Source organism: Zeus faber (assembly GCF_960531495.2).
Source record: "Zeus faber genome assembly, chromosome: 11".
NCBI classification, from domain to species: domain Eukaryota; kingdom Metazoa; phylum Chordata; class Actinopteri; order Zeiformes; family Zeidae; genus Zeus; species Zeus faber.
Window position 1 is genome coordinate 27,537,082 of NC_137205.1, and position 12,635 is coordinate 27,549,716.

General features: G+C 48.5%; 1 protein-coding gene across 1 annotated transcript; it reads left to right on the forward strand.

The window, feature by feature from the left end:
• Positions 1 to 1,656: 1,656 nt before the first annotated feature.
• hoxb4a (homeobox B4a) lies at positions 1,657 to 4,041 on the forward strand (the record flags this gene model as incomplete). The annotated part of the gene is made up of 2 exons (XM_080009886.1): positions 1,657 to 2,113; positions 3,722 to 4,041. 2 exons carry the CDS (start codon positions 1,657 to 1,659, stop codon positions 4,039 to 4,041), a joined length of 777 nt encoding a protein of 258 aa, XP_079866012.1.
• Positions 4,042 to 12,635: the final 8,594 nt, after the last annotated feature.

The window sequence follows — 12,635 nt, forward strand, 5'->3', positions numbered from 1 at the left end:
GATTAAGAGACAATCTCTCAATCAATTTTCTCCCAACAAAGGACTTGGATATATGAAACAATACCTCAAGCTTCTTGGCATAACCCAGAGAAAAATACGGCTGGTCCTGGTCCCTGGCTATGGTCCTGATGTATTCGTTGATTTCAATTTGCGTACTCTTAAATGCGAATTTAAAAGAAGCCTTTTCTGTGAATTTTACAAGGTCGAGAAATAATAACCAAGGTCGGATCCAGTAACGTGGTTGGAGGTTTAATAGTAAAGAATCAGTGCATTATTCGCTTGAAAAATAATTACAATTGTGGTTTGTCTTTTTCGTAGGTAATAATAATAATAATAATAATAATAATAATAATAACAACAATGCAGTTTCCTCCCGCTGTGAAAAGATGAAGAATTGTGATTACAGCTTGAATAAAAAATGCTTAGGTGACTAAATCTCCATTTCAGAGGTTAATATCAAGTTCCACATAAGCGAACTTTTTTTTTTTTTTTTCTCGATATAGTTTTACCGGGATTCATTGTCCTGCACAAAGCAGACGTTCCCGTGTTTAGAATAGCAAATGACAATATCCAGAAGAGGGAGAGGAAGCAGGTTATCTATCTGTCCAGGGCATGCAGGGTATCCAGGTAGGATAAAGGGAAGGTGGATTACTATGCAACGTTCATGTTTGTTGGCCTGCTTCTTAATGCAAAGGTCTGTCCGTGATTTAGGGGGCCGTGTAACCTGAATTAGTTGATGAATTTTCTATCGATCCTAAACAAGCCAGATTTATCTCTGACACGGGTGCAGCGCGAGCAGAGTGGGTGGCGGGCGCACGAGCCAGACAGGCCATTCTCTCATTCCCGTTATTAGCGATTTTGAACTGGCGAGCACGAGACAAAAAAAAAAAAAAAAGAAAGAAAGAAAAAAAAAAAAAAGAAAGAAAGACAGAAAGACAGGCACACACCCATAGAGAGAGAGAGAGAATCGGTTGGCACTGCTTTAAATCACCCCCGAAAAACTTTCTTCTTTTTGTCGTTTTATTAAGTTTATGGAGAGAGCGAGAGAGAGAGAGAGAGAGAGAGAGAGAGAGAGAGTTTACTTTACCATTAGGGGCACAACCTCTGTCGTGCTGTACAAGCACTTGGAGAGACAAGCAGCTGTGTGTGTGTGTGTGTGTGTGTGTGTGTGTGTGTGTGTGTGTGTGTGTGTGTGTGTGTGTGTGCGTGTGTGTCTGCGTGTGTGTCTGCGTGTGTGTGCGCGCGCGCTCGCGCGCTCCCGACTCAAATGTATTTTTGGCTTGATCGCTGCGAGTTGTTATTGTTGTGGTTTTTCTTGCCCGCCTGCCTGGATATCAAGCGCGAGCGAGGGAGAGAGTGGGCGAGAGGTAAAGAGAAAAAAAGAAGGCGCGAGGAAAACGCAAAGCCCTCAAACGGAGCCGTATGACGACACGCGTGCGGGAGCCGTGTTGTGCCTAATCCCATTTCCTTATCCGGGGCTCGTCACGCCGCTGCGCCATTGGCCGCGCGCGGTCACGTGGCTTCTTAACTTTGTTCACTTGACAGAAAAGTAGGAGGGTTCAAGCGAACGGGAATAAGCGAAGAGTAAAGGGATAAGATATAAATTTTGGTTATATATTTTCCGCGCGCGTGCAATTCCACAAAAGACTGAAATTAATGGCCATGAGCTCCTATTTGATCAACTCCAACTATGTGGACCCCAAGTTCCCGCCGTGCGAGGAGTACTCACAGAGCGACTATCTGCCCAGCTCCCCGGACTACTACAGCTCCCAGCGGCAGGAGGCTTTCCAGCACGACTCCCTCTACAGCCACCACCGCCAGCCGCACCACCCGCGGCCGGGCTGCGGCGCCGAGCCGCCCTTCAAGCCGTGCCAGGGCGCCGGGCAGCCCGCGTCGGTGGTCATGTCTCCCCGGGGTCACGTCCTGCCCGCGACCGGTCTCCAGGCGACCCCTATCCCGGAGCCGAGCCGCCACTGCGACTCGGTGACTCCCAGCCCGCCTCCGCCGCCGTCCTGCGGCCAAACGCCCCACGGCCAAAGCGCCTCTTCCCCGGCGAGCGCGCGCAAGGACCCCGTGGTGTACCCGTGGATGAAGAAAGTCCACGTGAACATCGGTAAGCGCCTCGCCTTTCAACTCCGTTTCCAGTCCCTCCATTGCCTCCCCCGTCTCGCCTTTCCGCCTGAGTCAGCGTCTTTGTGCGCCCGGGAGCTCGAACCAAGTCGGCCAGCTCAACGTCCACAGTCAAATCCACGGCTCCTCCGCCGTCCTGCGTGGCGTGAAGACGGTAGATGCAGCTCTGGGGTCGAGATTTACGACCGTCTGTTTGCAAGGCCAATATAATTACACCCTCCATAAATTTTTACTGCACCTCTCCGACGAGGCACCTTTTGAAGTCCGACCGTAAGCTCGTCTGCTCTAATTCCTTGCCTTATGACAACTCGGGACGAGCCCATAAGTTAGGTTTTATGCCTCGGTAATTTGATTTTAAGTGGTCGGGTTGTATAAACGGTGTACTTTACTCTGTCGACTTTCCCCCCGTCGTGCCAGGGGAGGAAAGTTTTATAGCAGCTGAAATATTCATGTTTATGGAGCCGGCCGTAAAGCGCTAATGTAAAGCAGTATAGTTGGGAGTCTATTAGAGTTTTCTTTCCGATGTTATTTCCCCGTAATAGACTGGGGCGTGCGCCGGCTTTGTTGGAACCGTAGCTCGTGTTTGGACAGCGATTGAACTGCACTTTTATGGAGTCGCCGTTGGTACAAACGTGCGCGATATCAGGTACTTCCGCAGTTTTTGGATTGGTCAAATTTTACCGATTTAAGTCGAATTGTTAGTGGAAACCACTGGCTTCCACCCAGCACGCTCCGTGCTGCCTTCTTGCAGTTTTTGGTTTTTTCTTTTTACGTTTGTTCAATCGTTACCCACACGGCCATGCAGCTCCAACCCCACCCCCACCTTCCATTCTTAACCAAATTATACAAGACGGACAATGCCCATCTTCCCTCTCATCCGTGTTATTTTTGCGTGACACGATTCAAAGCAGGGTTTACCGTGGGGTATAGCCAGGAGCTCAAACCGACATGATTGTTGGTGTTGTAAAACACATTTTTGTCTGACAGTTGTGCGCCAAAAAAAAACGGCCTGCGCGGGGGATCGCGGTGGTTCTGTTTCCTCTCGGCTGTCCTACACATCACAACAATTTGAGACCCACGCCGCTCTCCCATGAAGGGGAGAGAGGCTCCCAGATGAACAGTTACCCCGAACGTTGGACATGACATATTAACCATTCTGGGGGCTTGACAGGGTCGTACATGTTGAATTGGGTGGAATGCTCGGACCGTTTTAGGATTATAGCTACCAGCCCCGCGCCTCTGAACCCAAACGCGTGCCACGCATAAGGTCAAAGATGAGTATCATATTTTGGTGAATATTGTAACGTAAAAAACGCCATAGCTTATTTGGGGCTTCACCTCTCTGTATTTCATCGCCACCTGTGTTTATTTGCTAAAAAACAAAAAACAAAAAAAAACATATCTTGATTTAATTTGCATTTTACTGTTTTCTGTTCGTGACCAGAGCCCAGCCTGTGACATGAGAGGTCTAGAAACATGGTTCTCGGTTTGATGCAAGTGCGTTTAATTCTTTTTTTTTTGTTGTTGTTTTTGTTGTTTTTTTTTTTTACAGTGAAATAAAGCTCACACTGTCTCTCCCCTCCCCACGCAGTGAATCCAAACTACACCGGGGGCGAGCCGAAGCGCTCGCGCACGGCCTACACGCGCCAGCAGGTTCTGGAGCTCGAGAAGGAGTTCCACTACAACCGGTACTTGACGCGCAGGCGCAGGGTGGAGATCGCGCACACGCTCTGTCTCTCGGAGCGGCAGATCAAAATCTGGTTTCAGAACCGGAGGATGAAGTGGAAAAAGGACCACAAGCTGCCGAACACCAAGATCCGGTCCGGGAGCGGCGCGCCAAGCAACCACAGCAGTAGCACGAACTCGCAGGCGTTGGCGAGCTCGCAGAACCGATCGAACGGACCTCTATAGCCGCACGGAGCGCATCTTGCACCCCCCCCCCGTCCCTCTCCTCCCCCCACCCCCTCCTCCACCCTTTTGCATTTCTTCAATTTTAAAACTGAGCTGAACTACACAGACTATTTTATTATTGCAGCCCTCAACCCGGTTTATCACGCACTTTTGGATGAGAAACCCTGGAGGGGCCTCCACGGATGTCACTCCGATGCGTCTGCCCTATTCTGTGCCGTTATTGGGGTTTATTAAAGCAGGGCGGAGTGCGGTTGGGTGGGTGGAGGTCTGGAAGACATGTCCGCTGGGGATGGGGGTGAGGCCGAAAAGCGGTCGTGGAGAAAGCGCGACAAAACACTGCTCTCATTTGTGTTTTGGAGGAAATGATGCGGACGCCTGTAACGTTATAAAAAAAACCCAAAAAAAACAAAAAAAAAAAACGCACGCGCGCGTACACACACACACACACACCACACCTATCTCCCTCTACCTCTCCCAATCGCTTCGCCTTTTATATTATCTTCGTTTTTTTGTTTTGTTTTTTTTACCCCCGGATTGTCACTGCCTCTCTCCCAATCCCCCTCTCCCTCTCTCTTCCACCATCTCGCTCTCTTTCTCTCGACAAGCCGCGACACAAGGCAGCGGGCTGAAGATGGTGATGTTTTTTTTTTTTTTTTTGGTGAAGATAGATCCTCGTTTTCATCTTTAATCATGCCAAACTCGGGCCCCATTTGTCATGTTTACTCTGCGGGTACAAAGCAAAGGGGTGAACCGCGGCTCTATACCCATTACCCCACACACACACACACACACACACACACACACACGCACACACACACACACACACACACACACACACACGCACGCACACGCACGCACACGCACACCTCTCTCCGCATCCTTCCATCCCTGCGTTTAATAAATGGAACCGCGAGTCTCTCGTCAAGAGACGTTTTCTTATATTGCTTTTAACGCACCATCCCCCATCCGCCCTCTGTAAAGTCAACTAAAATATAGCTGAAACCACCTCCCCGCACCCATACTTTAATAATAACACAATAACTGCATTCTCGCTTTGGCATTAAAAGGTATTGTGAGGAATGGTGCGGTATTCTCTGTTATGTTGATGGAAGAAAAAAAACACATTGTGGGCTTTTGGGGGCAGAGGCCATTTGATATTTTAGGTGTGATTTACAGAGAATGGCCGCACTGTTGTTTATGTGAGAGGGTTGGGAAAAAAAAAACAGATTGTGGGGCGGATGAAGAGATGGACAGAGAGACAGGCAGACAGGGAGACAGACAGGGTATATATAGCAAGGCAAGTTTCACGGCGAAACGAACAGGGTTTCTAAGTATTATGCTGGCTGAATAGAGAACATTTATATCCGAGCCAAATTACTGGTACGATTTATTCTTAAAGCATTGTAAAAAAAAAAAAGCAGCACTATACGACGTACTACCGATTACCTCAGATGTTCTTATTTTTTTTAATTGTCTTTTTTTCTCGGTTGTTGAATGAAGTGAATTTTTTTTTCTCTCAATTTTGTGGCGCGTTAAATTGAACCGTTATTCATTTATTGTATGTGAAAATAGTAATTTAATAATAAGCCATTGTTCCGGCCAGGGGCAGAGGAAACGAGCGCGTATATTGCATGATTGCTTGATTTCTTTTTTATCTCCATTGTCTCCTTTTCTCCTTCAATATCACTACCATTTCGAAGGCAAATATAATGCACACACTTTATTTATTATCTCCTAGCTATTTTCTCCTTCCTCGGCTGTACTCTCCCTCACTCTGCGCCCTTTTCTGGATATTTTATCCTATATTTGTTATTTTTTTAATTAAACATATTTTATTCACATTCCAAAGATCGGCGCTACTGCCGATGATAACGGTGGTATATTGTTAAAACGTGTATTTCTTCTTTGTCCCTGCTCTCTTTCTACTTCTTCTTCTACCACTTATATTTGTACGTTGCAGTGTTTCCTGACTATTCCTCCTCGGTGTCAGCCGTTCTATTATTTGTAAATAGTTCATAGAAATTTAAATAAATGACTCAAAACCATCATCTAGATTCTCTCCTGTCTTCTTCTACGCGCGCTCTATCTCCCTCTCTGCAGCGTTTGTCACGATTCTTAAGTATTTATTCGAATTTAATCGAACACTTTATATACATATTAACCCTTATGGTCATATAGATTTAATCTGTTTGTGGGTAAAAAAAAAACGGATATTATTGTCTGGGATATTATTATTTGGTTGAATTTATTGAACGATCGCCGTGTCTCTCTTCTCAATATAGGTTCAGTAATCGTGAATTGTGTTTTTAAGCAAAACCCATTTCGCCCACGCGGACAAGAAATTATTTCGTTTAATTGTGATGGTATATATTTTTTTTTCTCCCAAGCTGTCTTCAGAAATCAGCGGCCTGCAGATCCGCCACCGAGGCGGCGATGATTAATCTCCCCCGACCATGAGTGATCTTGGTACATTACGTCCTGTAATCTCGTTTTAAATCACATACCGTCCCTCCGTCTCACTCCCTTTCTCCCGTTAATTTAACGGCTGCTCTCCCGCACGCACGCACGCACGCACGCACGCACGCACCCTGCACGGCACCGGGCCCGGGCTGAGCCTGCTCGCTGGGGCCGAGAATCCGGTTTTAAAAACGTGGAGCCTCGCCACCCCCACCACACTTTTCTCGGGGAGAGAGAGAGAGAGAGAGAGGGAGAGAAAGAGAGAGAGGGGGAGAGAGAGAGAGAGAGAGAGAGAGAGAGAGAGAGAGAGAGAGAGAGGGAGGGAGAGAGAGAAAAAAGTTAAATAGTTTCTCGGTTCGTGGTCTTTTAATGCTTTAATGAGTGTAATTTCTGCACAACAGTTTTTCTGTCGCTGCTTTCTGGAGCGCTGCCTCGCGTGTGTTTTCTATATATTACAAAGAGGGAGCGGGCCGGCGCCATAGCTCAAACCCTGACAACCAAATAGATAATCAACAAGACGAATGGCTTCTTTTCTAAGGCGCGGCTCCCGTATTAATTTTAATTTTCTTTTTTTAGAGCAGGTATCGAAAAAATATAGAGCGGGGTGGGTGGGGTGGGGGTGGAGAAAATAGCATTTCTCCCGATGAACTTCAACAAAAAAAAAAAAAAAAAAAAAGTATGCCCCCCAATTGGTCCCCTCTCGCAGAAGATTCTCTATTAGGCCCTGCTCGACGCTCGCTATCTACAAAGCCGCTTGCTGCACATCTATCTGTTTTCTATTTGCCCCGCCACCCCACTATCACACTAAAGGCGTCACGCTACAAACACAAACGCGCACTTAAATATTTTACCGAAGCCCTGCACCGTATCACCCCGTGCGTTCGCTGACAGGGCAGGTAGAACCACGCTTAAGAATTATCCAAAGCTTAATAATAATAATAATAATAATAATAATAATAATAATAATAATAATAATAATAATAATAGAAAAGTTGGATAATTGCTGTTTTACTGAAGGTATACATCACTGATTTCATTTTAATTCCCAACACATAACTCCAGGAATAACGCATTGTCAGTACATGTTGTATTCTCGACGTTCGCCCTGCAGGGCATGGAGCGATGCCTCTCATCGGAAAGGTAGGATGATATTGATGTCCAAATGTTGTGATTTTTTTTTTTGATTTTTTTTTTTATTTTTTCCACACTAACCAGCCTATATTGGAACAGCTACAGCTACAACCCCCACCTCTCTCCAAAACACACACATATGTGCCTTAACAATAAACCAGACGCCCTCCAGCGCTGCCGGAGCTGCAGCTAAAATAAATGAATTTGTGTGTGGTGACACCGCACACAATAAAATCCACCGAGGAATTCTTCCTTTTTTTTTTTTTTTCGTCTCCTTTATCAGTCGGGGCCTTCTGTGCTTCAGTGTGGCGCTTGAATAGTGGTTTAGGGGTGGAGTGGGGGGGGGCCCTCCTGTCTCCCTCTTAAAAAGTTCACCGCCATTATTTTCTGGACAGGACAGAGGGACGGCACCCCAAGAAAAATGTGAGAATTATACAAGAAAAAAAATCATTAATCACTTGTTCTTCTAAAAACAGCCCTCTTCCCTATTGTCCTTCGAACAGCCGCGGAGAAGCGACAAGAGACCTTCTGCCGGGCCCGGGGAGGGGGAGAGAGAGAGAGAGAGAGAAAGAGAGAGAGAGAGAGAGGAAAAATATAAGAAGATGTCTTGGAAGACACTTGAAGTCACCCCCCTCCACCCCACCCCGCCCTCCCCCACCCCCACCTCCCACCACCCCCACCCGCCCGCCACTTTTTTTTTTTTTTTTTTTTTTTTTTTAACACCCCACAAGTGTCCCACCAAAAGAGAAAGAAGAGGGAAAAGAAAAAACTTTTTTTTTTTTCCCTACTCTCCACCCCACCCCGCCGTGGAAAGGGAGAGAATCCCCCCGAAGCGCCGGGGCGCAGTCACCGAACATCCCCACGCAAGTCGAGAAGATGGCGCGGGAGCGTGCGTCCTGCGAGGTAAGGAGCCCGCGATTTGAGTTTTTCCTCCCTAACTTCTCGTTTGCTCCCTCGCTCTGTCCGCCTGTCTGTCTGTCTGTCTCCTCGGTCTCTGCTCCTCTTGAAGTCCGGTGGTTTATGGCTTTATTGCCACCCGCGCATTTGTCGGGGTCAGCAGAAGGGGAGCGCGGCGCGTTTTATGGCCCTGTGGCTACTGGCACTTTTGGAGCGACGTGTTTGCCTTGAGGTGTGTGTGTGTGTGTGTGTGTGTGTGTGTGTGTGTGTGTGTTTGCCCTGCGCGCGCATGTGTGTGTGTGTGTGTGTGTGTGTGTGTGTGTGTGTGTGTGTGTGTGTGTGTGTGTGTGTGTGCGCGTGCGTGCGGAGGTTTCCAGCTCCAAACGACGGTGTTGCTGCGCGGCGATGTTTTCCTTGGGGTTGGCGCAACTGTCTCCGCTGCGCCGGGTCACCTCGGAGGCGCTATCCTTCCCACGTCACGCGAGGACCGCGCACAGGCGGCCGGTGCACATGTGGTCCCCTTTCCCATGATCCGTGTATTGGTAGGGGAAATATACGAAATATTATGGGTGCATCATTGTGGTTCCCAAAATCAAGCTGGTTGTTGAGGTGTCTTTTCACGGGTGAACTTCCAACCGAGCTGGTGGGCCCTATCAGCTGTTTATCGCGGCGTTATGCGGACTTTACAGACGTGACAGAGCGGGTCGTGCCGTACAGAACGACCCACTTGAATAATACCTCGACCTTCACCACTTCATCATATCACGCATCTCGTTTAGCTTGTTGCTAATACTGCGCTGCTGTTTTGTTGTTGTTGTTGTTGTCGTCCAGGTGCGCGCGGGCCGTGTTTGGGGATATGAATAATTCGACGCTCAAATGGAGGGGGGGGGGCGTAAGGGGAAAAATAAAAAATTAAAAGCTCGGCGGTCCACGGTTAATGGATACTCTCTCGGTTGCGCTCGCAAAACAATTTAGCTGCACGGGAACAAACGATCCGCGCCGCTCCCCGAACGAACGATCTGGGCTCGCGGACCCAGAACCGCTCGCTCCTCGTTTGACCCCTTCGGAAATCAATCTCATCTGTATTAAAAAGAAAAGAAAACAAAAAAAAAAAGAAAAGGGAAGGGGACAGGGGTTCCGGTCACTGGGCTCGGACTCTCCGTGGGACCGGAGCGTGAAAGCGTGGCCAAGCAGCAGAAACCGATGGGAAATGGGAGAAGTGGACGCGGGACGGGATATCGTCAGGGTGGAAGGAGGAAAACAGAGACAGGGAGAGGTTTGTAAAAAAAAAAAAATCGATGGTCAAGCAGAGGCAGCAGAACGAGCGAGCTTCGGCCGCAGAGTTCAACCAGGGGCCACGCCGTTCTGACCGATGAGCTCCACGGACTGTGAAGCCAGAGGCTGACCCCCCCCCCCCCCCCCCCCCCCGCCCCATCACCCCTCCTGCCCCCGTCCCTCCACCGCTTGACCCCGGTCAGGCTGCCGGGCCCTCCACCCTCCTCTCCAGGTTGCATTCCCAGACCGGAGACCTCCGGAACGCGCCCCCCCCCCGCCCCCCTCGGGCCAGTTAGTCATAACATGCCTAGTTCGGGGCACATGGAGCCCCGGGGCACGGCGGGGATATCTCCGCTCCTTCTCCGGGACAGATGAGCAGACAGACAGAGACAGAGAGAGAGAGGGGTCGGGGAGAGGCCGATGTCTTTTTGGATAAGGGATGGTTTGGGAGGTTCGCCAGCGAGTTAAGTTGAAATGTTTACATTAAAAAAAAAACGGACTATAATATCGTAATACATATTTTAACAAGTATAATATGATAACACTATCATAATACTCATTAGTGAAAAATTAACATGCCTAAACAAAATAATTAAAGTCCATTGTGTTTCAGATTTCTTAAAATGATTTTTTTTTTCCTTTTATAAAAACAAACCATAATTTTGACATAAAATATTTTATAATTTCCAACCGACACTAAATCACAAAAAGCCTTCTCCCTAAATCCAGCCGTTGAGGAGAAGTGGAGCTCCAAAAGGCCATTAACACCGAAACACACAGCGGATCTGCAGCCTGACGCTGTACTGAGCGCGTTACGACACAGAAAAAGACCGTTAAAGTAAACACACACATTCTCCCTCTGATTGCCTAGTAACAAAGCTGCCAAATATTATCCAGCTGCAAGATTTTCAAGCCTGAGCTGCAACAGCTACTCGCAGCGAGGCCGCAATCTGGATGAACCTCCCGTCTTCACGTTTCAGCAGCCCATTCCACCACCGAAAATGAAACGGCGTCTCCACAGGACGGCTGGTTCCGTGCCAAACTATCCCGCAGTGTAAACACGAAACCTGTCACACGGAGACACCGTTTGGCGGCGCAGGTCAGACTCCTCCTCCCCGAAGGCGGAGATAGAAAAGATGGAGATGTGGAGGAAAGCCCACCTTTTTGGGCTAAATAGTTAAAGTCTGGCGCATCAAGCCTCCTGCTATGGAAAGAGGCTGCTCCTTTGAAGACCCATTTCGGGTTTTATTTTTTCCTTAGGGTTGCACTCCTGAAAAAGTACGACGGTCTCGATGCTCGATCCACTTCCTGGCACTGATCTGTCCGAGGCAAACACTGAGCATTAAACGCTTAGGCCTCATTTTTCAAATTAAGCCCGCGTCATTTAGCACATACTCTACACCCAAACTGTCGAAAATATCACATTTTGCTCGGTCACCTATTGAAATAAGATAAATATTTAACCATACACTGGATTATTTTAAGTGGAGGGTTTGGATCTCCCTCTCTCTGCGTCATACAAAATGACCCCTTCCCTCTTTGCAGGGTGTCCTTTAATGCTGCGTCAGCCCGGTTCCCATTAAGAATGGTTTAATGAGATTATCGCTTCCCCGTACAAATGCACCGATGGATGGCTTCAGATTGAAGACACAAGACGGGCAACGTGGAGGACGGCGAGGCGGGGCGTCCAGATGTATTCCGCCTTGGATCGAGCTCGCGGCCGCCGAAGGAGGCGTTAATGTATGCACGTCCAGGCTATCTGTGCCGGAGAGTCTATAGAATGTGGCGCAGTGTGCATATGGCTTTATTAATGGATAGTTTCCCGTGCGATATTAATGCTGGCGATACTTAATTTTTTCCACAAACTTCCACACCCAGGGAACTCCGCCGTCTTGCACTTTGCGGTGTGGTAATCAAGCTGATGCTGTGGCAAAACCTCTGCTTCATATGGAAGAAAAACAATGTAAACTTGAGCAAAATCAGAGAATGCCAGGAAAACATTACACAATGTGTGTTGGGGATGAGGGGGGGGGTTTAAGATGGAACATTTGGTGTCGGTTGGGACCATCCGTCCCGGCATTCCTGAGCACTTCTCTCTGGTAGAATTTAATTCCACGTTCTGTCCACGAGGTCATTCCCTCAACCCTGTGGTTGAGGGAATCCTGGGGCCTCGCTCGACCATGAAGGTCCAGCCCCACCCTGGCATTACTGAAGCCCATGTACGTCTGGTCACATCCTCTGTGTACGCCATGAAGATAAAGATCGTTTGTCTCGACGGGGCTTGAAGGTTTGTCGGAAACGGGATTGGGGAGGTGCGCCGGAAGCGAGCTTCTTTTTTTTTTTTTGTGTGTGTGTGAACCCTCAGTTTTGCTTACAAATGCACGTTCTCTCACTCTCATGCACGTGAACATTCTCCCTATCTCTATTTCTCCCCGTCTCTCTCTCTCTCTCTCTCTCCAGCACACCCCAACAACAGCTATCGCTCGCTCTGCCGATGCACCACCATGCAAATGCCTTTCCCCCCCTCTCTTGGCACCGCAGAACCATTCCCAGGTCTGTTGGCGGGCCGCGGGCTCCGGCCCAGGGAGGCTGGCGCTGGTTGCCTGCTCGGGATCAGGGCCACTAATTGCCAGACAAATAGCCCTCGCGACACACACACACACACACACACACACACACACACACACACACACACACACACACACACACACACACACACACACACACACACACACACACACACACACACACACACACACGAAGAATTATTATTCTGGAAAGCACGAGGAGTCGGGAGGTCATGTGGGCACACGGGCTGGAGGAGGACGTAGTCA